Source organism: Dryobates pubescens, chromosome 28 (assembly GCF_014839835.1).
Source record: "Dryobates pubescens isolate bDryPub1 chromosome 28, bDryPub1.pri, whole genome shotgun sequence".
NCBI classification, from domain to species: Eukaryota; Metazoa; Chordata; class Aves; order Piciformes; family Picidae; genus Dryobates; species Dryobates pubescens.
In genome coordinates, this window is record NC_071639.1 from 4,837,543 (window position 1) to 4,864,118 (window position 26,576).

At 48.4% G+C, this 26,576-nt stretch overlaps 1 protein-coding gene across 1 annotated transcript in view; it reads right to left on the reverse strand.

Annotated features, from left to right (window-relative positions):
- TPD52L1 (TPD52 like 1) overlaps window positions 1–23,608 on the reverse strand; it is a 51,403-nt gene extending 27,795 nt beyond the window's left edge. Inside the window, exons 1-3 of the mRNA XM_054173986.1 lie at window positions 23,590–23,608; window positions 23,177–23,197; window positions 490–605 (exon numbers count right to left, since the gene is read on the reverse strand). Of these exons, the coding sequence (XP_054029961.1) occupies window positions 490–605; window positions 23,177–23,197; window positions 23,590–23,608 (156 nt within the window). The remainder of the gene's footprint in view (window positions 1–489; window positions 606–23,176; window positions 23,198–23,589) is intronic.
- Window positions 23,609–26,576: the final 2,968 nt, after the last annotated feature.

Consider the following 26,576-nt stretch of genomic DNA (forward strand, 5'->3'; position numbering starts at 1 on the left):
TGTACCCAGATGTATCTCTAGGGATGGAGACTCCACAACCTTTCCAGGAAACTCAGTGCTCAGTCACACTCCCAGTAAAAACATATTTCCTGATGTTCAGAGGGAACCTCCTGCGTTTCTGTGGTCATAATGAAAAGCCTGGAATGAACATCCCAACTCCTGTCTCATTGCCCGGAGAAGAGGAGGCTCAGGGGAGACCTTCTTGCTCTCTACAACTACCTGAAGGGAGGTTGTAGCCAGGAGGGAGTTGGTCTCTTCTCTCAAGCAACCAGCACCAGAACAAGAGGACAGAATCTCAAGCTGCACCAGGGGAAGTTTAGGCTGGAGGTGAGGAGAAAGTTCTTCACCGAGAGAGTTGTTAGCCATTGGAATGTGTTGCTTTTACTACTAAGGAAGAGCAGACTTCCATGGTGACTTCACCCTACAGTTAATACTCTCTGGTTTGAGGAAGCAGAAAGAGTAACACTCACAGAAATCCAAGTTCATTACCTTGGCTAGCTCGATCTTTAACTCTTCTTTTTCCTCCTCAGAAATCACATTGGTGAAATCAACATCAGTGACCACATCTTCATCTGCTTCATGCAAAGAGTGGGTTTCCAAGAGGCCTTAAAGTAAAAGAGATAAAAGGTCAAGACACACATTAGCAATTTTTCCAGCTCTGATGCTGACCTCCCCTAAAAATCTAAGGATGAGATAATATTAACCCACTGGGAGGGGAAAAACAAACACCACCAAGTGCAAAACAAAACAACCTGCTAAAGATCAAGGGGATTCTGCTTCTCTTGGCTACTGAAAAGCTGTTGGAAGTATTGGATGGTAACTAGCACAAAAGCAATTTGAGATGAGAAAGCACCACTCAGACCAAAAAATATTCACCCTGGACCCCAGTAGTCCCTGGTGAGGCATTTCTGTGCTTCTAACAACACTGGAAAAGACAAAAAGAAAGCTTTCTCTTCAAAACAAGAAAGCTGCTTGGTGTGGTTCACTGGTGTGAGTAGAGGGAGCTGTACAGCAACAGAGGCAGGGTATTACTGAGCCAAGCTTGCTTTAGGAGCCCCTCTGACCGCAGCACTTTGCAACCCTTCCACAGTTTGCAGAAGCAATTGCCAGATCCCCTGTTTGAATGTTCTAAACACTAGAGAGAGGCATATCTTGAGTGTTCAATCTAAACCTCTGAAGGGTGAACAATTAAGCTGGACCTCCAGTTTCTTTCTTCTCCTGCATACCCAAGGCCAGGAGCAGCATGTATGATAACCAAGATAAGCACGTGCAGAAATGTTTGTGAGCCCTGGGCCTGCCTGGCATAATCCATCCAGAGGAAACAAAATACCCCCTATCTCCTCATCACTCAGCAAAGAGGAGGAGGTTTGCTAGGGTCCCAGCCACTGATAGCCTCTCATTCTTCACTGTCTGCAAAGAAAACAACACAAAACATGGGATAACACAAAACATTCTTGCTCTCTTGGAACTGGTTTTAAAGCTCTCAATCTCTTTCTGTCGTGCAAAATGTCTGGGACAGCACTCACCCTGTGTCACAGAGCTATAGTGGGGTAATCAGCCACTTCAGCTGACTCCTGACATCTGTCTCCTGCTTAAACCAGGAGAGAAGTGTTCCTTTCTCAGGTCCACAAGGGCCTGTGTACTCTGGTACAGAGAGATTAGAATTTAACCTTGGTAAAGTCTGGCAGCAGGGAGCAGAGGTCACAAGCAGCAAGCCTAGAGTATTCACAGAATCACCAAGGTTGGAAGAGACCTCAAAGATCATCAAGTCCAACCTGTCACCCAACACCTCATGACTAAACCACAGCACCAAGTGCCACCTCCAAGCCCCTTGTGAACACCTCCAGGGATGGTGACTCCACCACCTCCCTGGGCAGCTCATTCCAATGGCAAACAACTATTTCACAGCTTGCAATCAAGTACTTTACAGCCTCATGCAGAAAGCAAAATTCCCTCTAGCTTTCTATCTCTTCTTTCACCTAGAGTCCCCCACTGTACCTGGATTTCCCCTGTATAATAAAACAGAACAGATTCGATTCATACTTCACTGCACAGCACAATGTGCTGAACTCAGCCTTGTTAATTACAGCCTCCCCTGAGTGGGAAGATAAAGAGCAGCAACACAGGTGCTGAGCTCCTGCCTGGCACCATGTGCAAGAACAGAGCACCACCCTTAAGCACAAACCCTTTTAAGAATCATAAAAGCATACTGCAGTAGTTGATACCTTAGCTATTACCCAGAAAGCAGCCTGCCAGTAAAACCTAGGTTGCCAAAGTCACAACAAAAGCAAAGCACATTTATCCAGTAGGAATATCCCCAAATCACCTTTATTAACATCCCTCTATTTCCAAACACAATTGTTGTTTGGCATTTGTTTGAAGAGTAATAGCCTTGCTAAGAACATCAGGCTAAGCTTAGTCCCCAGGGTCTTGAAAGCTGACTCTTGTTTTGTGGATGGAGGAGCAGCAGTACAGGGCAGCTCTTGGAAACTCTGGGAAGAGTTTCTATGTCCACTTCTGGGCCACTCAGTTTAAGAAGGACATTGAGACACTTGAAGGTGTCCAGAGAAGGGCAAGGAGGCTGGGGAGGGGTCTGGAGCACAGCCCTGTGAGGAGAGGCTGAGGGAGCTGGGGTTGCTTAGCCTGGAGAAGAGGAGGCTCAGGGGAGACCTTCTTGCTCTCTACAACTACCTGAAGAGAGGTTGTAGCCAGGTGGGGGTTGGTCTCTTCTCCCAGGCAACCAGCACCAGAACAAGAGGACACAGTCTCAAGCTGTGCCAGGGGAAGTATGGGCTCGAGGTGAGGAGAAAGTTCTTCACTGAGAGAGTTGTTAGCCATTGGAATGTGCTGCCCAGGGAGGTGGTGGAGTCCCCATCCCTGGAGGTGTTCAAGAGGAGACAGGATGTGGCACTTGGTGCCATGGTCTAGTCATGGGGTCTGTGGTGACAGGTTGGACTCGATGATCCTCGAGGTCTCTTCCAGCCTTGGTGATACTGTGATACTGTCTGTGAATCCCAGGGGCAACAGGGCTAAGCCTGAAAACCCTTAAGGGAAGTCTGGGGGTAGAGGTGAGGTGATCTTGGAGCAACTGATACTTGAGCTAAAAAAAAAAAAGGCAGATCTGCGCTCAAGGAGCAGCATTAGTTTGGGATTGTCTAGGTAAAGGGCCCAGGATTGTCGGACAGCCTGTAGGTACAGATGGAAGACAACACGGGCATCACCAAGGATGACTGAGGAACACCTAACTAGACCCAAAGGTGAAGTTCAAACTGCAAGACTGAGCTGCAGTTACAACCCATTCTGAACTAGCACATACATGTCAGCCTTCTGCATGATCCTCTGAAACCTCACCCAGTGCCAGTCCCAATTCTTGTGCCTTGCTTCTCCTCTAAGTCCTCTAAAATCTGATCCTTCATGCCCCGCTTGCTCAAGCCTCTACCAGAGTCTTCCCTAATGGTCACTGTCCTCCCACAAAGCCTTTGCTTCAGTCACCTCAGAGTTCTAGTCTGAATGCCCCTTCACCACACTGCAGGTCACAATTTTCTTTCAGTCTCAGCTGTGAAACTACCCCACATGAGCCCTGTCATGAGCAACCTTCCCTCACTCTTGCCTTGCTGTTCTCAGTCTCCATCTTTCCTTCATGATCCTTGTCTTTTCCAGCCACACCTAGCAGCTCAGCCCTGGACCTCATTTTCTGCTGCCATTCTAATCTGTTGAAGACAATTTCACCAGCATCCTCTGACCACTTAGGTCCTAGCCAGGTCTGTCAGCACAGGTTGGATGCTTCGGTTCTAGGGCTAAGTCTTCTGAATTTTTCAGTCTCTTTTCCCCACCTGAGTAACAGAAACTAATTTCTTGAATCACAACTGGAAAGGCCCCTGCACCAGTGTCTGGGGCTGCCCTCACAGACCACTGCTCTAATTTTATTGCCATCCTCTTCAGTTTAGGGAATGGAGGAACAAAAGCTGAACACATTAATAAGAAGCAAAGAGGCTTCCTGAGGCAGCAGAGATTCTGCCTCCTTCTGCCTGCTGAGAATGTAAACAACAATTTCTGTCCCTGTGATTTATGTCCTAGAGACTTTAGCATCCTCAATTTCAAGCAACTGCAGAGCAAAGGATGTGGGCAAGCTTCCCAAGACTTTGTTCTTCTTACTCTTTATTTTTTCATGTGCCTGTGCCTGTCTGCCCTCTAATAACCACTGAGCTCTGCATTAGATTTCAAACAGAATTAGATGAAACCAGTCAGTTGGCAGAGAAGATTTAAAGTGATTTCACAGACAGAGAGAATGCTAGATGAGCTCATCAGAGAAACCAAGCAGGGAAGAAGAGTCATCCAGTTCTGGTGTCCCCAGCACAAGAAGGATGTGGAACTGCTGGAGCAAATCCAGAGGAGGCCACTAGGAAGATCAGAGGACTGGAGCACATCCCCTGTGGTCACAGCCTGAGAGAGCTGGGGTTGTTCAGCCTGGAGAAGAGCAGAATGCAGGGACACCTTACAGCAGCCTTCCCATGCTTGAAGGGGACCTGCAGGAAAGCTGGGGAGGGACTTCTTACAAGGGCTTGGAGTTATGAGAGGGAATGGACTGACACTTGAGGAGGGGAGATTCAGACTTGAGATTAGGAATAAACTCCTTCCAGTGAGGGTGAGGAGACACTGACATAGGTTGTCCAGGAAGGTTGTGGATGCCTCCTTCCAGGAGGTGTGCAAGGCCAGGCTGGATGGGACCTTGAGCAACCTGGGCTGGTGAAAGGTGTCCCTGCCCATGACAAGGGGGGTTGGAACCAGACAATATTCCTAGTGGCTTCCAACCCAAACCATTCTGTGAGCCCATGAATCTATGAAACTTCTCATCCTTCATTCTCCATTGTCAGCTGTGGACTCCTCATTGTCTGTTTCCTTTCCTCCATTTCCAGTTGCAGTCAGGCTCAATCTAGACTTGGCTCTGAGACCCATGTCCCATCACAGGCCTCTGCTCAGAGATGGATGCAAGACTCAGCTCACCTGCCTCATTATCTCTTCCAGACAGGCCCTTTTCTTGTGGCTTAAGGTTACTGGGAAGGTGACCTGAAGGTCATACTCATTCCTACTACAAATTACACTCCTAATAAATGTGTGCAACACACCTATCCTTCCAAAACAGGCAGATCAGTCATTGTCTGGACATATCTTACTTCAAAAGAAACTAAAAACCAAACCCATCAGGTGCAGGGAAGCATAGAGAAGGTACAGATCAGTGCAGAGCTGTTTGGCTTTTCCTGTAAAGAAAGTTTTAGTACCTACTGTCACAGATAATTAGATAAAATATGCAGGAAGCACGAAAAGTATGGGATTCTCAGCAGTCAGGAACTGCAAGTCATACAGAAGGAGCTAACTCAGAATGATTGAGCAGACAACCCTTTGTATTAGGATATTTATACAGCAAAAGGAGGAGGTGGATAGCTGGGGGAACACACTGAACACGATCTCCTGCAGGATTCACACGACATGGTGACAATACAGCAAAGCATACAGAGGGTTGCAGAGTGCTGAAACACTGCATGGGCAGGGTGGAGTTTTCTCCCAAAGGTCATGCTAGCTGTGCTAAGGCTAGGAACCCAAACCCTACAGCCTGCTGTTAAATCTGATTTCATCCAACAAACTCTTTCAGCGCCGTACCTCTGCGTATGGTTGGTATCTGAAGATTAACTGCAGGAAGATGTTTATTCATTAGGGTTTTCTTCTGGTGTTTCTACAGAGTCATAGAATCATAGAATGGTTTGGGTTGGAAGGGACCTCAAAGACCATCTAGTTCAATCTCCTTCCCATGGGCAGGGACATCTCCCACCCGCCCAGGTTGCTCAAGGCCTCATCCAACCTGCCTTTGAACACCGCCAGGGAGGGGGCTCCATGACCTCCCTGGGCAACCTGGTTCCAGTGTCTCACCACCCTCACTATCAAGAACTTCTTCCTGATCTCCAGTCTCAATCTCCTCTCTTCCAGCTCAAAGCCATTGCCCTTTGCCCTGTTGCTACAAGCCCTTGTCAAACTCCCCTCCCCAGCTCTCCAGTAGCCCCTTCAGGTACTGGAAGGCTGCTCTAAGGTCTCCCCAGAGCCTTCTCTTCTCTAGGCTGAAGAGCCCCAACTCTCTCAGCCTGTCCCCACAAGGAAGGCGCTCCAGCCCCACAAGGAAGGTGCTCCAGCCCCACAAGGAAGGTGCTCCAGCCCCACAAGGAAGGTGCTCCAGCCCTCTGATCATCTTTGTGGCCTCCTCTGGGTTTGTGCCAGCAGTTCCATGTCCTTCTTGTGCTGGGGGGCACCAGAACTGGACGTAGTACTCCTGGTGAGGTCTCACCAGAGCAGGGAAGCAGAATCCCCTCCCTGTCCTGCTGCTCTCACTGCTTTTGATGCATCCCAGCACATGGCTGCCTTCTGGGCTGCTTTCAAGCACTGCCAGCTCATGTGAAGTTTTTCCATCAGCTGACACCCCTAAGTCCTTCTCCTCAAGACAGCTCTCAAGATCTCCAAGACGTTCATCTCAGACCCATGTTCTGAAGTATTATGTATCAGAGCAATACTTGTATGTTGACTATGCTAAAATAAAACCCAGCCCAAACAACCAAGCCCACAAACCCCAGACAACCCATAACAAAACCAAACCAGCAAACAAGCAAAAAAAACACCTGGCTCACACTGCTGGTTGGGACACTTGCTGGATGAATCATGACAGCAAGAATTCGAGGCAAGAACCCCAAATTTCTGCTCCTGGACATTTGCTGATACTCAGTTCAGGGAAATATATAATAATCCTTTGCTAGGAGAGGATGGGATGGAAAGAAGGAGGAGAGGATGGGATGGAAAGAAGGAGGAGAGGATGGGATGGAAAGAAGGAGGAGAGGATGGGATGGAAAGAAGGAGGAGAGGATGGGATGGAAAGAAGGAGGAGAGGATGGGATGGAAAGAAGGAGGAGAGGATGGGATGGAAAGAAGGAGGAGAGGATGGGATGGAAAGAAGGAGGAGAGGATGGGATGGAAAGAAGGAGGAGAGGATGGGATGGAAAGAAGGAGGAGAGGATGGGATGGAAAGAAGGAGGAGAGGATGGGATGGAAAGAAGGAGGAGAGGATGGGATGGAAAGAAGGAGGAGAGGATGGGATGGAAAGAAGGAGGAGAGGATGGGATGGAAAGAAGGAGGAGAGGATGGGATGGAAAGAAGGAGGAGAGGATGGGATGGAAAGAAGGAGGAGAGGATGGGATGGAAAGAAGGAGGAGAGGATGGGATGGAAAGAAGGAGGAGAGGATGGGATGGAAAGAAGGAGGAGAGGATGGGATGGAAAGAAGGAGGAGAGGATGGGATGGAAAGAAGGAGGAGAGGATGGGATGGAAAGAAGGAGGAGAGGATGGGATAAAATCGAATACAGTTCAGAACTGAAGCCCTTTTACTGCTTTGGTTTTGCTTTTTGCTAGGTTTTGCTGTTGCTCCCCAATCAAGTAAAAATAGCATCCCCCACCTAGTTGTCTTGTGTTCATAGCAAATAATGAGAACACATCTGGGATTATATAACCCTTCCAGCTTCTTTTGCCGTGTAATTACACATAGCAAACAACATTCCAAGGTATGCGGCAGAACTGTTTCCTATTTTAAACCTGGGAGACACTTGTTTACAGATTTAAATTTGCAATTAAGTCTTCAAAGGGATGAAGTGGTAAGAAGAACAAAGGAACTGTCCAGACATTGCATTAGTGTCTTTGATCTTCTTTATAGTGTAGCCTTAATGCCAGATATAGAGATTAAGGAGGGGGGAGGGGGAAAGAAGGCTAGAAGCATGCACAGTAAATAGCTAAATTGATTAGAACAAAGATTTTACATATTAAGAACTGCAAGGATTTCCAGGACCATTTTCCCACTCTGAAGGTTTCATGGGAGGCTCTAAATAGGAAAATATCCTTTCATTTCACCCACCTAGAAAACAAACTACCTGAAGGAAGACCTTCCCTTCCCTGCTTGGTTCTAACTGTGGTCAAGTCTGAACCATTTGAGCCTAGGAATTCCCACACAGGCTTTCTGCTGAGAGGACTTCAGAACACAGAAGGGAAGGAAGGCTGATTTTGGAGCTATGATGTGACAACAAAACCCAGAGGTTGGGTTTGTCTTGGTTCAGAGAGGGAAGAGCTCAAGTTGCACAGGTCGTGTAGATCAGAAGGGTAAACATCAAAACTGCAGATTCTACTTCCTATGACCATGGGGGCTCAAACTGCCTTGCCCTGAGTATGCTCCTTGGAAGAGAGACATGGATGGGCAAGTGTCTTTATGTCCTCTTTGCTGGGCTTTGGGTTGGGGGTGGTGTCAGGGAGAGGGAGGGAGGAAAGCTGTTGGGTGTTCAAGAGCTCCAGGGTGTAGTCAGCCACCTCAGAGCCAGTGTCCCCAGCTGCCCTGGAGCAGCTCATGACAAGACCTTACTAAGGCTCTCCATTCCATCTCTGAACCTCCACAGCTATAAGATAGATTGGCAAGTTTCCAAACAGAGGAACACTTTTATCTGAAGCTCCTGAATAAACAGCCAGTTGTAATGGGCTCATTCTTTCCTCTGTTTCAGTAAAATAGAAAGCAATTAATCATACATTGAGAATCTTTCTCTCTCTGGGTTATTTTTCCTCTGGAAGCCATTAACACAGCTGCCAATCTACACCAGCAAAAGGAGTCAATCCCCATACACACAAATAACTGGCAGAAAACAGACTCCACAGCTTGACTTCCTCACTGAAAAGGTAAATAGTTTGATAATCATCCCAGAGACAGAAGTGCAATGGAGAAAAGTGAGAAAGCAATCACAGTGAAAAGTAATATAAAGTCTATACATCACTTAGTAAAAATAGGGGCCAAGCTTCAACCTGGGAACTGAAATTCCAAGTGAAATAATTACCTGGAACCTCCAGAAATGCAAGGCAGGACCTTGCCCATTTTATCCATAGAATTGTCAGGGTTGGAAGGGACCTCAAGGATCAGCCAGTTCCAACCCCCCTGCCATGGGCAGGAACACCTCACACTACAGCAGGTTGCTCACAGCCATCTCCAGCCTGGCTCCAAAAGCCTCCAGGCATGAGACTTCCACCACCTCCCTGGGCAACCTGTGCCAGGCTCTCACCACCCTCATGGGGAACAACTTCTTCCTATCATCCAATCTCAATCTACCCATTTCTAGTTTTCTTTCATTCCCCCCAGTCCTATCACTCCCTGACACCCTAAGAAGTTCCTCCCCAGCTTTCTTGTAGCCCCCTTCAGACACTGGAAGGCCACAATAGCTCTCTCTCTTGCCTGGGGGAAGACGAGGCAGACATTGCTTTCAAAGCTGTAGCTATGGAAATACAAAGCAACTGTTGTGAAATGTAACAGTTTAAAGGCAGCAGATCCTTCTTTCTGTTATGTCAATACTGAAAGTTAATGGCAGCATTGTACCACTTACTGTGCATTCTTTTTGCTCATTCTGTATGGCTTTCCCTGTGGTCAAGGGTAAGAAAACAATGCCACAAGTGGAAGGGTTAGCATCATCTCTGGCCGAGCCCAGAGAGTGGTGGTGAATGGTGCCACAGCCAGCTGGCAGCCAGGCACCAGTGGTGTGCCCCAGGGATCAGTGCTGGGCCCCAGCCTCTTTAACATCTTCATTGATGATCTGGATGAGGGGGTTGAGTCAGTCATCAGCAAATTTGCAGATGACACCAAGTTGGGAGCAGATGTTGGTCAGTTAGAGGGCAGAAGGGCTCTGCAGAAGGACCTCGACTGACTGCACAGATGGGCAGAGGCCAACAGGATGGCATTCAACAAGTCCAAGTGCCAGGTGCTGCACTTTGGCCACAGCAACCCCATACAGAGCTACAGGCTGGGGTCAGAGTGGCTGGAGAGCTGCCAAACAGAGAGGGACCTGGGGGTGCTGATTGACAGCAGGCTGAACATGAGCCAGCAGTGTGCCCAGGTGGCCAAGAAGCTAAATGGCATCTTGGCCTGCATTAGGAACAGTGTGGCCAGAAGGAGCAAGGAAGTCATTCTGCCCTGTCCTCAGCACTGGTTAGGCCACACCTTGTATCCAGTGTCCAGTTCTGGGCCCCTCAGTTTAAGAAGGACATTGAGAGACTTGAAGGTGTCCAGAGAAGGGCAAGGAGGCTGGGGAGGGGTCTGGAGCACAGCCCTGTGAGGAGAGGCTGAGGGAGCTGGGGTTGTTTAGCCTGCAGAAGAGGAGGCTCAGGGGAGACCTTGCTCTCTACAACTACCTGAAGGGAGGTTGTAGCCAGGAAGGGGTTGGTCTCTTCTCCCAGGCAACCAGCACCAGAACAAGAGGACACAGTCTCACGCTGTGCCAGGGGAAGTTTAGGCTCAAGGTGATGAGAAAGTTCTTCACAGAGAGATTCATTAGCCACTGGAATGTGCTGCCCAGGGAGGTGGTGGAGTCCCCATCCCTGGAGGTGTTCAAGAGGGGATTGGATGTGGCACTTGGTGCCATGGTTTAGTCATGAGGTCTGTGGTGCCAGGTTGGACTCGATGATCTTTGAGGTCTCTTCCAACCTTGGTGATTCTGTGATCTCTTTCTTTAGGGAGAACAGGGGGAAAGATATTAAAATATCAAGTCATGATGGAATAATAGGGAATGAGAGAGGGGATGACACTGAGTCACAAAAGAGACTTGTTCTCTACTGATAAGGTGCTCTAGAAACTGTAACAGACTGCAGAAACCAAAAGAAGGAATAAAGCATAGATAATCAGACCACAGAAAAGGCAATGTAGGGGGAGATAAGAGCTATGACATGGAAATACTGGCAGTCAGAGGTGGAAGCTGTCAGTCACATCTCTTAACCCACCCTTTCAGACTAAAAATACACGGGGTGCATTTTTCTAATCTCTGAATTAGGCACCTTGGGTCCCATCCTCAGCTGGCAGCGGTGGCTGTGCTCCCATCAACTGTACAATTCAGCTCCACATCTGCTTCACTGAATTAAAATCACAGAAACCTGATGGCAGGATTGAATAAGCTTCCTCTCCCAAGAACGAGGCAGTTGGCTGTACCTTCCTAAAGCCAGGCGCCGGAGAGCAGCGCTCGAGGGCGATCTAACTGCAGCCTAATTGAACTCACAAGCCTCCTCAATTAGCTCCCCCAAAAGCACCTCTGCTGCAAGAAGTGATAACGTTGTAGCTTTGCAAATCAGTTCCTCTAGCAGCTGTGATTTGTATCCTTTAGATCACCTAGCTAACCAGTCTGTTGGAAGTCTAATTGTTCAAGGAGCAAGCTCTTGCAGCGGCCACAGCCAGTTCCTTGCTCTCCCCACAGCTCCATCCTGCCATCTCAAGATGTAAGGCAGATGTGTCACTTTTGAGCCTCTAAACTCAATAAGGGAAAGCACACAGCAAACAATTAGCATAGAATCAGGGAATGATTTGGCTTGGAAGGGACCTCCAAATGTCATTGAGTCCAGCCCCCCTGTAGTCAGCAGGGACACCTTCACTAGAGCAGGTTGCTCAGAGCCTTGTTGAGCCTGACCTTTCATATCTCCAGGGATGGGGCCTCAACTACTTTGCTGGGCAACCTGTTTCAGTCTTCCACCACCCTCATGGTGCAGAACCTGTTCCTAACATCCAACCTGAACCTGCTCTTCTCACATTTCAAACCATTGTCCCTCATCCTATCACTGCAGGCATTTGGAAACAGTTCCTCTGCAGCCTTCTTGTAGCCCACCCTCAGGTACTGGAAGGCTGCTAATAGGTCTCCTTGGAGCCTTCTCTTCTCCAGGCTGAACAACCTCAGCTCCTTCAGCCTGTTCCCAGAGGGCAGCTGTTCCAGCCCCCTGATCATCTTCGTGGCCCTCCTCTGGACCTGCTCCATCAAGTCCACATGCTGAGGGCATCAGAGCTGGATTATAACTGGGTACACAACAGATTCTTTATTCCCTTTGGGCTCAAATTCATCATTCCCATGATGAATGAGAGGAAGAGGCAGTGAATCAACACACACCGGTGAGCAAGCATGTCTTGTGCCCTACACTCTTCACTTCTTCCATTGCTTTAAGCATCTCCTGCTGTGCTACACCCCCTAACCCCATCATAATGGAAGACCAGCTACTTTGCATCAGTGCACTTTTGCTTTCTTAAGGGAGGGTCCTCTGCCAGTGCAGACTTCCTCCAGGCTTCCCTAAACAAACCTGACCTGCTCATGGATGCATCTACCTGGGGAGCTTCTGACTGAGTTCCAGAAGAAAATGTTTCACCATGAGAACAAGCAGACATGGGAATCATCTCCCAAAGGAAGCAGTGGATTACCCTACACTGGAGAGTGCTGCCTCAGTTTGGCACAGTGTTGGGCCAGCTCATTTCATCTATGCTATTATATAGTGTGGTGGTTTGAGCCTTAACTGGGATTTAAGAGCTCAGATGGGGGCAAGGCTGAGAATCCTTCCCTCACTCTCCCCCTCCTCCTTCCCAATAGAGAGGAAAAGAAAGGGAAGGAGCAAATCCACCAAGAAATAATTTGGAGTTGGCTTGGAAGTAGAGAGGTAAAGAGTTCTCTTTAAACAATATATATATGTGTAACAATAACAGGAAGGGTTCACAAGGGTAAGGAACAAGGATGGATGGGGAAAAACTATGAAATACAAAACCAGTCCTTTGCAGAGGTGTGGATGTGGCAGGGAGGAACACGTGGCAGAGAAGCAGGGAGCCAGCAGCAGTCCTCATCCAGGCAAAGGCAGGGGCCAGAAGAGCTAATGGTTGCAGTGTCCTCCTTTTTATAGGCTTGCTGGACAGGAGAGGGAGTGGAACAGACTAACTCAGTTTCCCAGGGGGAAAACACCCTCCAGGGAGGGCAAAGCTCTCACAAGCCCTCCTCACCCTGCTTTCAGGATGGGCATAACCCATCACACCTAGTAAGGCTGCACCAGAGGATCCTTGGGGCCCCTTCCAACCTGGCATTCTGTGATTCTATGATGCCTGCGACACAACTGAATTCCCATGTGAAACCAAGAACTATAAAGCTCATTTATATGAATGTCACCTGAAAGCACTGCATTTCACCAAACACAAGGGCCATGTATTCCCTAACACAGGAAACCTGTTTAAGATTAAAAACAAACCCCAAACCTCTGTTTAAATGGAACCATTTTATTTGTTAAAGCAAAGACTCCCAACATGTAGCAAAGCAGCTTTAATCTGCACCACCTCACTTCTTGCAAACAGCCTGGCAGTCACTGCTGCAGTGGGCTGCTCTCCTAAAGCTGGGTTTGGAGCTAGTGTGAAGCTGATTCCCTGGACACAGGCCACACAAAATACTTCTCCACTGGCACAGCACCATCTAGCCAGGCCACTTCACCTCAAAGGTCCATTTGTTTTTCCTCCAGGCTTTTGCCAGCACCCTGAACTCTGGAATGAAGCGTTTATCATTTTGCTCCTCATGTTAAGCTCCGTGGCAAGGCCTTCAGAGTTTGGGGGATCATTAATTTTGTGACTTTGCCCACTCAATGTTCTGCAGCACACAAAGAAATGTGCTTGCTTGGTGAGGCTGTGGGTGGAGACATCTGGGCTTTAAGGTCCTGGATATTTGTGAAGTTCCCATAGAAACAGGTTTCTTGGACTTCCTTTCATTGGGTAGGGTTTGAAGACAGAAGGCAGCCTCTGCAGTTGGCCCAAGTTACACAAGTGACCATACTGTGGGAGGGGAGGCTATTGATCAGACCAGGAGACACAGTGGCGCTTTTAGATGCATGGTATAGCTTCTTTGAGGTCTCTGATTCACCCTCAAATGCAATCAAAACCAGCAGCTGTCACAGAACATGGTTTCTGCTCCTTGAAGGTCAGCAGGGAAGATAACCCCTAAGCTCTTCTGACAGCTGCTCTGGACACAGGTAATGGCAGGCCAATTCATGAGAGATGGAAGGTGTTTAAGTAAGCACACAGCACGAGCTGCTACACCCTTGAGGCTGCATCAGATCACACTCAATGGCAAGAACATGATTCAAACCTCTACCCTAATCCATACAGATCACCTAATGTGTTATCATGTTTATCATAGAATCAATAAGGTTGGAAAAGACCTCAAAGATCATCAAGTCCAACCTGTCACCCAACACCTCATGACTACTAGACCACGGCACCAAGGGCCACATCCAATCCCCTCTTGAACACCTCCACCACCTCCCTGGGCAGCACATTCCAGTGGTTTATGGTAACTTCAGGGCCTTAACAAGCTCTAGAAAGAGGACACAAGCCAGTCCTTGTCTTCTCTTCACTCTTCTACTACTCTGTGTAAGGTTTTTCTGAGGAGGCTGCAGGATGGACATGTCACATTTCCCCCCCCCCCCAATATAAACCAGTATATGAAGCTTGCATCTCTGCTAGTAACTTCCAGTCACATCTTTATCTCTGTTCAACTTAACTGTTAAAATATTATCATTTCTTATCCTTCCCTGCCCTTGGTGACCATATGCAGCATCTAAGTATGACTAGAATACTGCTGCTCCCCTTTCAGGACATGTTCATGCTCTGTGCAAACCTGGACACAGAGGAGCAGCTGATGATCACAGATGATCAGAAGGCTGGAGCACCTCTCCTATGAAGACAGGCTGAAAGAAACTGGGGCTGTTCAGTTTGGCCAGAGAAGGCTCTAGGAAGGCCTTAGTCATACATTTCAATATCTGAAGGGGACCTACAGGAAGGCTGGGAAGGGACTGTTTGGAAGGGCTTGTAGTATTACTACAATGGGCAATGGTTTGAAACTGGAGCAGGGGAGATTTAGGTTGGACATCAGGAGGAAGTTCTGCACAATGAGAGTGGTGAAACACTGGGAGAGGCTGCCCAGGGTTGTGGTTGAGGCCCCCTCCCTGGAGACATTCAAGATCAGACTTGATGTGACCCTGGGCAGCCTGATCTAGTTGGAGGTGTCCCTGCTGACTGCAGGAAAGTTGGACAAGATGACATTTGAGGGTCCCTTCCAAACCAGTGCAGTCTGAGAAGCTGTAATTCTGGATCTAGATCTAAATCCAGTTCCTATCTCTGAACCTCTCTCAAAGGGGTACAAACTACCATTGCATACTCTTCTTGTGCTTAATGTATAGACTACATCTCTATGGCTCCCTATCTACGCTTCTCTAGTGCTTGAAGCAATTTAAAGCCACAAGTGGAGACATTTTTTCCTCTACCTGCAGTGTATGAATTCCAGTTTCCTGACAACAGCTCTGCAAAGACCTTATTTAAATCTGCACAGCCACATTGTGAGTCAGGTTCTGTGAATGACATTATTCAGCAGCCTTTTTCCTGTCATTATGATTAGTTTGAAATCAGTCAGGTCGTTCAAGTAATTGTTCCTTGGCTGCCATCATCTTCTCTTTGCTATCAAATCTGACCCACAACACCACTGAAGGACTTCCTCTTGCAAGACCACACAACTTCACTGGTTCTCCACTGTTCTCATAGCACATAACAGTGTACAGCACTGGTTAGGTAGCTTAATTACATGGCAAACATCATTCTCCCTGATTACGACTTTGATTCCTTCCTCCCACAATAATAAGTTAATAGCTGCCATCTGCCTATTAAAGTACTTTGAGCAGAAGATAATCTTCTGTTCCTGGCATAATTGCCCCTCTAACTCTGCCATGTACATATATTTGACTTGTCTCTAAGGGAAATCTGGCTGTGTTTAAATACAACTCTCTCTGTTCACTTTTGCATGAGAATTTGGTGTGTACCAAAACCAGCAGAGAAAGAACATCATGTATTTGAGGCCTAAACACATGGGCTCTGCATCATCCCCTCAAAAATCTGCCAGCATTTCCTAGCCTGACCTCTGTGTGATCTGCTCAATGGAGTTAAGATCATGTTCATTTAAGTGTGGAACACAGGGGGATTAGATAAGCACCTAAAATACCCGAGCCAACATCAGCATGACAACTTATTACTGAATCCACCTAAACAATGAAAATAATTATGCCAAGGAAACTATGCAGAAGTATTGCAAAGCTTTATGATGGTTATGAGCAGCCTCTTGGGGTAACCACAAACCTGCACCACCTTAGTTCTAGCCAGGTGGCAAGGCAATTTCCTGATGAGGAAAGGGGTTAAAAGAGACTACCTGAGCAAACAGGTGAGACTAGACCAGACTAGACTAGAATAAACCAGGTTGAAAAAGACCTTTGAAATCATCACATCCAACCTATCACCCAACACCATCTAATCAACTAAACCATGGCACCAAGCACCCCATCCAGTCTCTTCCTAAACACCTCCAGTGATGGTGACTCCACCACCTCCCTGGGCAGCATGTTCCAATGGCCAATTACTCTTTCAGGGAAGAACTTTCTCCTCACCTTCAACCTAAACTTCCCCTGGCACAGCTTGAGACTGTGTCCTCTTGTTCTGGTGCTGGTTGCCTAGGAGAAAAGACCAACATCCACCGGGCTACAACCTCCTTTCAGGTAGTTGTAGAGAGCAATAAGGTCTCCCCTGAGCCTCCTCTTCTCCAGGCTAAGCAACCCCAGCTCCCTCAGCCTCTCCTCACAGGGCTGTGCTCCAGACCCCTCCCCAGCTTTGTTGCCCTTCTCTGGACACCTTCCAGCAATGCAACCTCCTTCCTAAACTGAGGAGCCCAGAACTGGACACAGGACTCAAGGTGTGGCCTAACCAGTGCTGAGTCCAGGGCAGAATGACCTCCCTGCTCCTGCTGGCCACACTGTTCCTGATCCAGGCAAGGATGCCACTGCCCTTCTTGGCTCCCTGGGCACACTGCAGGCTCATGTTCAGCCTACTATCAACCAGTACCCCCAGGTCCCTTTCTCCCTGGAACACAGAAAGCCCTAACTCTTTACTGAAGAATCAAACATGGTTAAGTATCAGCTCCCTTCAGTCCCCATTTCTAATTATTTACCAGATACAAACCACACAGCCTTTGAAACCAGCACCATACATTGGTTTTAATTTTGCTTTCCATACTTTACTTACATAGTTTGGGGCCCTCAACATAAGAAGGATGGAGCAGGGCCACAAAAATGATCAGAGGGCTGGGGCACCTCTCTCACAAAGACATGCTGGGAGAGTTGGGGATGTTCAGCCTGGAAAAGAGAAGGCTCCAGGAAGAACTTAGAGTGGCCTTCCAGTACCTGTAGCTGGTGAGAGACTGTTTATAAATGCTTGTAGCACTAGGACTAGGGACAAAGGCTTTAAACTGGAGAAAGGCAGACTTAGATTTGACATTAAGAGGACATCCTTTCACAATTAGGGTGGTGGAACATTGGAACAGTTTGCCCAGGGAGGTTGTGGAGGCCCCTTCCCTGAAAACTTTCCAGGTCAGGCTGGAGCAACCTGGTCTAGTTAAAGTTGTCCCTGCTTACAGCAGAGGGATTGGACTAGAGGACCTCTAGAGGTCCCTTCCAACCCACTGCATTCTGTGAATCTAAAATTTAGTAACTTCAGTTATTAGGCAGTTATTAAGTACCACTTTAAAATGTAGCACAGCTACTAAAGAGAGAGACAAGTTCCATATTTGTATGGCTAAAGGGGAAGGCTGTTTCAGGAGTTAAAGCAAGAGCCAGACACAAATCAGACTGTACAAATGGAAAGGAACAGCAGAAAGAGTGGTTCTCAAAAGAGGAAGAAATAGTTTGGGGCAGGATCTGGCCTGGGAAAGCAAACTACAACTTCACTGAGCAGCAAACAAAAGCAGTCCTTTCAGCAGGAAAGCAGATGCACATAAACTGCACTGCCTGCTACAAAAGCATTTTCATAGAATCAGAGAATTGTTAGGGTTGGAAAGAGACCTCAAGGATCATCCACTTCCAACCCCACTGCCATGGGCAGGGACATCAGGTTGCTCAGAGCTACATCCAGCCTGGCTGCAAACACCTCCAGGCAGGAGGCTTCCACCACCTCCCTGGGCAACCTGTGCCAGGCTCTCACCACCCTCCTGGGGAACAACTTCTTCCTAACATCCAATCTCAATCTACCCAGTTCTAGTTTTGCTCCATTCCCCCCAGTCCTATCACTCCCTGACACCCTCAAAAGTCCCTCCCCAGCTTTCTTGCACTTTTCACTGGGAAAACCAACACCATATCTATAGGAACTTTAGGCTTTCATGAATATGAAAGAAAGCTTTCAGAGTGTCATTTTTGTATCTCTCTCTGCCAAAGCTCCACTAGAGCCCTAGCTCCTGTGTTGCACTGAATACTAATCTGAGCCTGTTAAAAATACTTTCAATTCTTACAAAAACATGACAAAAGTCCAATTGTAAGGCTAGGGAAGATGCTTTCCTCTCCAGCAAGACTATACTCTGGTGTGACCACCACAGTACTGCTGCCACAGTGAAGTAATATCTTCATGTGGCTGTTCAATCTGGAGAAGAGAAGGCTCCAAGGAGACCTCATTGTGGCCTTCCAGAATCTGAAGAGGGCTACAAGGAAGCTGGGGAGGGACTTTTGAGGGTGTCATGTAATGATAAGACTGGGGGGAATGGAGCAAAAATAGAAATGGGTAGATTCAGATTGGATGTTAGGAAGAAGTTCTTCACCATGAGGGTGGTGAGAGCCTGGCACAGGTTGCCCAGGGAGATGGTGGCAGCCTCATGCCTGGAGGTGTTTGCAGCCAGGCTGGATGTGGCTGTGAGCAACCTGCTGTAGTGTGAGGTGTCCCTGCCCATGGCAGGGGGCTTGGAACTGGATGAACCTTGAGATCCCTTCCAACCCTGACAATTCCATGTGTTCCTAATCCTCACCTTCCCAGCCCTGAGGCTGCCACTCCATCCAGATTCATATCTGTATTAGTAACCACACGAGCAGTTAGTGAAGACCAAGATGGAAAGAGAATGCTGACCAAGGTGCCAATGCCCAGTTTGGACCAGTCTTATCACAGGTAACACCACAGCTTCTCACCAGTGCTTCCCACCAAGGGAGATCTCACACCACCTGATTGTAAGATGACAGGTGCCACTGTGGCAGGGGGAGGGCCACTGGGCTATGCTGCAGCTTGGAATGATTGCCTTCTGATTGCAAGCACCAGCCAGATGGCACATGCCCACTCAGGTGCTGCTTCTCTGCTTTGTAACCTCACACACCAGATGCAACTGGTCTGAAAATTACAGATGGAGCATGCAGAGAGCAGAGGAAAGCAGTGCTGCAGACCTAGAGGAGGAGTCATCTAACATCCCAAGTAATGAGCAATAGGACCAGAGGAAATGGGCTTAAGTTGTGCCAGGGGAGGTTTAGGTTGGATATTAGAAAAAATGTCTTTACTGAGAGAGTGATGAGGCATTGGAACAGGCTGCCCAGGGAGGTGGTGGAGTCACTGTCCCTGGAGGTGTTCATGAGGTGGAGGTGCTCCTCGTAGGGCTTAAGCTTGAGGCCTCTCATGAGGCTGGTGAGAGACCTTGAGCATAAGCCCTATGAGGAGAGGCTGAGGGAGCTGGGGTTGCTTAGCCTGGAGAAGAGGAGGCTCAGGGGTGACCTTCTTGCTCTCTACAACTCCCTGAAGGGAGGTTGTAGCCAGGAGGGGGTTGGTCTCTTCTCCCAGGCAACCAGCACCAGAACAAGAGGATACAGTCTCAAGCTGTGCCAGGGAAAGTTTAGGCTGGAGGTGAGGAGAAAGTTCTTCCCAGAGAGAGCTGTTAGCCACTGGAATGTGCTGCCCAGGGAGGTGGTGGAGTCACCATCCCTGGAGGTGTTTAAAAAGAGAATGGATGAGGCACTTGGTGCCATGGTTTAGTAGTCATGAGGACTTGGGTGACAGGTTGGACTTGATGATCTTTGAGGTCTTTTCCAACCTTATTGATTCTAAGATTCTATGACTTGAACTTAAAGGTCTTTTCCAACCTTCATTCTGTGATCTGAACTAAGTACAGCTCTCACCACAACAGTTTAAAGGGGCATGCACAGCCACAGCTGTGACAATTCACTACAAGCATGACTGGTAGAGAATGCAGGATACCTGTGAGAAGTCTTGCTAGGACAGGGAGATGCCTCAGAAACCATTAGTAGTGCAAGAAGCTGATTGAGCTTGCCTGGGTAGGTAAAAAGGCAGAAAGCTTTACCAGGGAGAGGATCAAGACAGGATACAACAGAGAAAGGAGGAGGTACAATTACAGCTGGGTACAAGAAGAAGGAAAAAAGGAGAATTGTTGCAAAAGGAGAGACACCTACAAAGAGCAAAATTCTAGTGTTAAAAGTCACCTGGGACTCTCAGATCAGACAGGTGAAGACCTCATTACAGCACGTTCAGTTTCAAACTAGAAAGCAGGACTACAGCAGTGAGTTACTCTGGACCTGGAGCAGAATGAGTATGATGAGAGGCAAATCCACACTTCTGGTTTTCCTGCCTTTCAGAAACATTGTCCCAAACTTACCACTTTCAAAATGACTGACAGCCACAGGATGGAAAACAAATAGGCTCTGAGAGAGCTTTTAACATCCAGTACAGCTGGTATGTTCCTGGGATCAGCCAGTTCTGGGACCATCAAGGGGGAAAAAGTGACCAAAGACAAACACACCCAGGGGCCTTAAAGAACAACTGGTGTAAAGAACAATTGATGATTCTTATTGCACCTATGCATTTATTTACATGCAGCATGTGATTATCTCTTTAGAACATAATGTTACCACCAATGGCTATTTGTTTCTGGTAGATTGTTTCATCTCAGTAGCATGAATGCTGCAAGAGATATTCAATATACTTGAATAGTATACACAATAGTGACTCTGTTTCAGTGCATGAACCTTCCCTACTGCTCTGAGATAAACATCAGTGCATTTCACTTTCACAGTCTTTGGGGTGTAGACAAACGTTCAGTTGTGCCTCCAACCACACAGAGTCTCCTGATGTTAGCTCTGAGCTCTTTGCAGTACCTTGATAGTCACAGGTAACAAACCTTCCTCTTTTTTCCCCTCTGTCTATAGCAGCATTAAGATTTCTAAGGTTATGTAAAATTGCTGACAAAAATCATTTCCCTGAAGACAGCTACTTGCATGAGTGTATTTCTGGGACATGAAATTCATCTACTCTGGCATAGGCTCCCTTCAGGACGTTATAAAATGGCACAAACCAGGGGAGGTTCAGGCTGGATGTTAGGAAGAAGTTCTTCCCAGGAAGAGAGATTGGCCATTGGGATGTGCTGCAGTCACCATCACTGGAGGTGTTGAAGAAGAGACTGGATGGGGTGCTTGGTGCCATGGTTTAGTTGATTAGATGGTGTTGGGTGATAGGTTGGACTTGATGATCTTGAAGGTCTTTTCCAACCTGGTTAATTCTATTCTAAACTACACAATTACGTAAAAAAGTCCTTTTGAAGAAAACCTTTCAAGTGTTAAATGTGAGAAATGTGGCAGTGCTTTCAGATCTAGAGCTCCTACTTTATCTTTTCAATTGGAATGCAATCTCCAGGCAGACCAGGCTGCAACAAACCATTCAGGATTTGTTTCTCTGTAGGTTCCTTAAAAGCAGCTCATAAATTCATTAAGGTGTATACAGGTTTCTCCTGCTGCTTAAGCAGATACCTGAAGTGGTTTGGTTTTGTTTCCCTTTTCTCCGAGCAAATTGCTACTGTTTTGCAACTAATCTCCTAGAACTAGGAGGTTGCTATGCTGGAAGGTTGTCCTGTGCTCTGCAAATTGCATAGTGGGCTTGCAGAATTCAGATTTCTGGCCAAGGCTTAAATAAACCTAAATGAATTCAACTGAATTAGACACATACAGGTTACATTCTCTTAACCAGCAAGGCTCCTTCACTGCAGGAGCATGCACAGAATTAAGTCTTAAGGGAAAGAGGGATATTTTGGAATAGAGGTTTGCTGGCATGCAAACATCTACCACACAAATCTGAGCTTTTACTGCTTGTGCATCAAAGAAAGGTTGCTTAAAGTAACGTGAAGCTGTTCTGAGAAACTGTGGAAATAAGCCACACAGGTGAGAAATAGAAGGCCAAAAGTGACTCAAGGACTTTTCAAGGCTAAACTCAAGTTCTTTGTTTGTCTTTCTCCCAACTAAGACTACCAAAAAAAGGCTCCTGCATTGCATGCAGAAAAACCAAGGGCTAACGACCTCTAATTAGATAAAATTAAACAACACAACATTATTTTTATATTCCCTCACTTGCCGACAGATATTCACAGAATCACCAAGGTTGGAAGAGACCTCAAAGATCATCGAGTCCAACCTGTCACCACAGACCTCATGACTAAACCATGGCACCAAGTGCCACATCCAATCCCCTCTTGAACACCCAAAGGCCAGGAGCAAGAACAGAGTTGCTAACCAAAAGAAATGTTAGCAAAACACTTGGCTTGAATTGTTTAGATGTACTCAGAACACATTTACTCATCTTGCTAAGCAGGGAAGGTAAAAAAAATCACATGCACATATCCCACCACCTGGCTAATTAGAACCAGACACAGTTTTCCATCAGTTCTGCAAAACAAGAAATGATCAAATCTTTTGCCATATGAAGCTCCTGTTTCAGGGGCAGGAGCTCCCACCACAGTATCTGCACAGATGTATTCTGAAAATTAGCTGAAGGGAGAGTGTTCATCGATAATCTTAACACTGGCTTTTAAAAGCCCTGGGGGAGCTGAGCACAGACCTGTTTTGCCCATGTGCTTCAGCCGTGTAGCAACACCATCCCCCACACTTCTGCTAGATAGGCTTTCTTCTTGCAAGCATCAGAAACTCAAATTTCCCACTGTGTTCTTCTATATTTGCAATCAGCATTTGCCTCTTTTATGTGCATTCATTTAAGGCAGTTGTTAACTCTTTTTGTTGGTTAATTTCAATGGGCATACGCCTCCCCTTTACTCCGTCTCCCAGTTTTGCAGATGATATGAAAACGGTTTCTAAACACTCTGCTTCTGCAGAACTATCCGAAGCTCCTGGTCAGAACTGTCCACCTGCGGACGTTGTGGCCAAGCCATAAGGTTCTTCAGAAGAGAAGCAAGGCCATAAAGGTAAGATCTGCACATGCTGACCCAAAACATCACCTGAACCTCGCTTGAAAAGTTTCTTCTCCTCTTTAGATGCCAATTAACTTTACCCGGAGACAGATACGGACAGCGAGGTTAACCGCAACTGCTGCAGCAGAAAATGTTCGCCTCAAAGTAACTACAGCTGCGTTTGCAGAACCGGCAGGACCCTCCAGACAACCTTACGACCCCCAAACCCTCCCCGAAATGAACGTGAAGTTGTAACGCAGCTACTTGACCGTGCAACGTTGAAACCTGGAGGAGGAGGAGGAAACGGCAGTCACCATCCCAAGCGAACAGTAAAAGAAGGAAAGCCAAAGGGAGCTCGGGTCGGGATGGACGACTTGGGCATCACGGCGGGGAAGCTCTGGAGCCGGGCAGCGCCGCGCTCCCCCGCGCAGCCCGGGGCCGCCACCGCCGCCGGGATGCCAGGGAGTCTCGCACGGCTCCCTCACGCCGCGCTCCCCGCACGGGTCCCTCCCTGCCGAGCTGGGCGGTGCCCCGGGCTGCGGCTGGCGGCCAGGTTCTCCCCACCGAGGGTCCCTTCCGCGGCTGACCCCCGCGAGCTCGGCCCTTCCCCAGCGTCGGAAGGGAAGGAACAGGACCCCCCGCTCCGGCCCGGAGGGCTGTGTCCCGAGGAGACTCACCCTGTGCCTGCGGCTCCATGGCGGGGGGTGCTCCGCCGCCGCGCGGTCCCGGTGCTGTAGCGGCGCTGCCGGTCGGCTCCAAGCTGCCGCTGCCGCCGCTCTCCGCCCACGGGCCGCCAGCGCAGCGCGGGGCGCACCACGCCACCTGCTGGCCGGGCGCCGCCTGCGCCGCTCACCTGCCACCGCCCCTCGCCTCCCAGGCGGGGCTGGGACGGGTGAGGGGCGCCGGGGGGCGGCCGGTGGGGTGATGGCCCCTGGGGTAGGGGGACGAGTATTAAGAAGAGCCCTTCGGACTGCTGAGCTTCCCGGCTTACTGCGGTTCTGCCCTCGGGGAGAATTCCAGCGTGGTGGGGACTGGAAGGGACCTCCGCAGATCCAGTCCAACCTTCCTGCTAGAGCAGGTTCTCCTAGATCAAGTTGCACAGGAACGTGCCCAGGTGGGGCTTTAAAGTCTCCAGAGGAGACTCCACAAACTCTCTGGGCAGTCTGCTCCGCTGATCCTGCACCCTCACAGGAAAGAAAGTTTCTTCTTCAGTTCGAGTGATGCTCCAGTCCCCTCATCATCTTTGTGGCCACACACCTTAATGCACCCCAGAATACCACTGGCCTTCTTGGATACAAGGGCACATCAGAATCACAAAATGATTTGTGTTGGAGTGGATCTTCAAAGTCCATCTAGCCCAACCCCCTTGCAATGAGCAGGGACATAGAATCACAGAATCATTTTGGTTGGAAAAACCCTTCAAGATCATCGAGTCCAACCACTAAGTCTGCCAAGCCTGTTGCTAAACCATGTCCCTCAGCACCACATCTCTGCCTCTTTGAAACACCTCCAGAGAAGGGGATTCAACCATCTCCCTGTGCCAGTGCCTGTGCCAGTGTTTGAGAACCCTGTGCTGCAATTTATCCCACTAAACAATCATCCAGCCAGAAGAATCACAGGATCACAGAATCACCAAGGTTGGAAGAGACCTCAAAGATCATCAAGTCCAGCCTGGCACCACAGACCTCATGACTAAACCATGGCACCAAGTGCCACGTCCAATCCCCTCTCGAAGCCCTCCAGGGACGGTGACTCCACCACCTCCCTGGGCAGCCAGAGCAAAGTGTCAAATTTACTGATTTCTCAACTTTGCTTTTCTAATGAATTAGAAAACTAAGGCCAGGGCAGCTTTAACCTGCATACATCTACTGATCACCATCTGATCAACTAAACCATGGCACCAAGTGCCTCATCCAGGCTCTTTTCAAACACTCCCAGGGATGGGGATTCCACCACCTCCCTGGGCAGCACATCCCAATGGCCAATCTCTCTTTCAGAGAAGAGCTTTCTCCTCACCTCCAGCCTAAACTTCCCCTGGCACAGCTTGAGACTGTGTCCTCGTGTTCTGGTGCTGGGTGCCTGGGAGAAGAGACAACCCCCACCTGGCTACAACCTCCCTGCAGGGAGTTGGAGAGAGCAAGAAGGTCTCCCCTGAGCCTCCTCTTCTCCAGGCAGAGCAACCCCAGCTCCCTCAGCCTCTCCTCCCAGGGCTGTGCTCCAGACCCCTCCCCAGCTTTGTTGCCCTTCTCTGGACACCTTCCAGCAGCTCAACCTCTTTCCTAAGCTGAGGAGCCCAGAACTGGACACAGGACTCCAGGTGTGGCCTAAGCAGTGCTGAGCACTGATGTGTTGGTTTAATATGCACACGCTGGTGGGCTTGAATTGGAATCGCTGTAGAATATGAATTACCATTAGGTTGGTTTTTTTTTCTAGGCCAGCCTCTCTTCATTGTGGTTTGACATCTCCCTGGGCTGGAATTTACCACTTAGAAGAGCAGAATAGAGGTTGTCAGAAGAATGAATTCCTGCACTCTTATCATTTCAAATAAAGAGACATCCCACCGTGACAAGAGCTGAGCTCCCAAATGCCATCGACTCCTGTGTGGGGAAAAAGAAGCCAGCCGACAGCACACAAATCCAGGTCCAGCAACAGAGGCATGAAACAGCTGAGAAATTTCTCTCCCAGCATCATTAGTATAATAGATATTAGTATCTCTGTCTGCATAATCAGAACATGCACTTTTCCTGCAAATGCAGGCAGGGGTTTTTTAATTCAGCCCAAGCAGCTCCTACAAAGCGTAATGAAAACTGAGCACTCAATTTCCTTGCAGGGCTGTGACAACAATAACACTGTTTATGGAGAAGCATAATTAAGCATCTTACAGAGGCATGTGCCGCTCCAATTGCTGAACAACAGAAAGTGGCACCAAATGTATTGTGGATGGGAGAGGGAGAGGGAGGGAGGGGGAGGGAGAGGGGAAGGGAGAGGGGGAGAGAAAGAGGAAGAGGGAGAAGGGAAGGGGGAGAAGGAAAGGGAGAAGGAGAGAGAGAGGGAGAGGGAGAAGGAGAGAGAGAGAGGGAGAAGGAGAGAGAGAGAGGGAGAAGGAGAGAGAGAGAGAGGGAGAAGGAGAGGGAGAAAGGGAGAGGAGCAGAAGGGGAGAGGGGGAGAGGGAGAGGAACAGGGAGAGGGAGAGGGAGAGGGAGAGGAGAGCTCTTGGAAGACCTTAGAGCTGCCTTCCAATACTCAAAAAGGATCCTACAAGAAGGCTGGGGAGGGATTTTTCATAAGGGTGTCTAGCAATAGGATAAGGGAGATGGTTTGAAGTTGAGGGAGAGCAGGGTTAGACTGGATCTTAGGAAGTAGTTCTTCAGTATGGGGTTGGTGAGACTGTGGAATAAGTTGCTCAGTAAGGCTGTGGATGCCTCCTTCCTGGAGGTGTTCAAGGTCATGTTGGATGAGGCCTTGAGCAACCTGGTCTGTTGGAAGGCACATGGCAGGAGGGTTTGAACTAAATGGTCTTTAAGGTCCCTCCCAACCTAAGCCATCCTATGATTTAGCATGGAGAAGAGGAGGCTCAGGGGAGACTTTATTGCTGTCTACAACTACCTGAAGGGTGGTCGTAGCCAGGAGGGGATTGTTCTCTTCTCCCAGGCAACCAGCACCA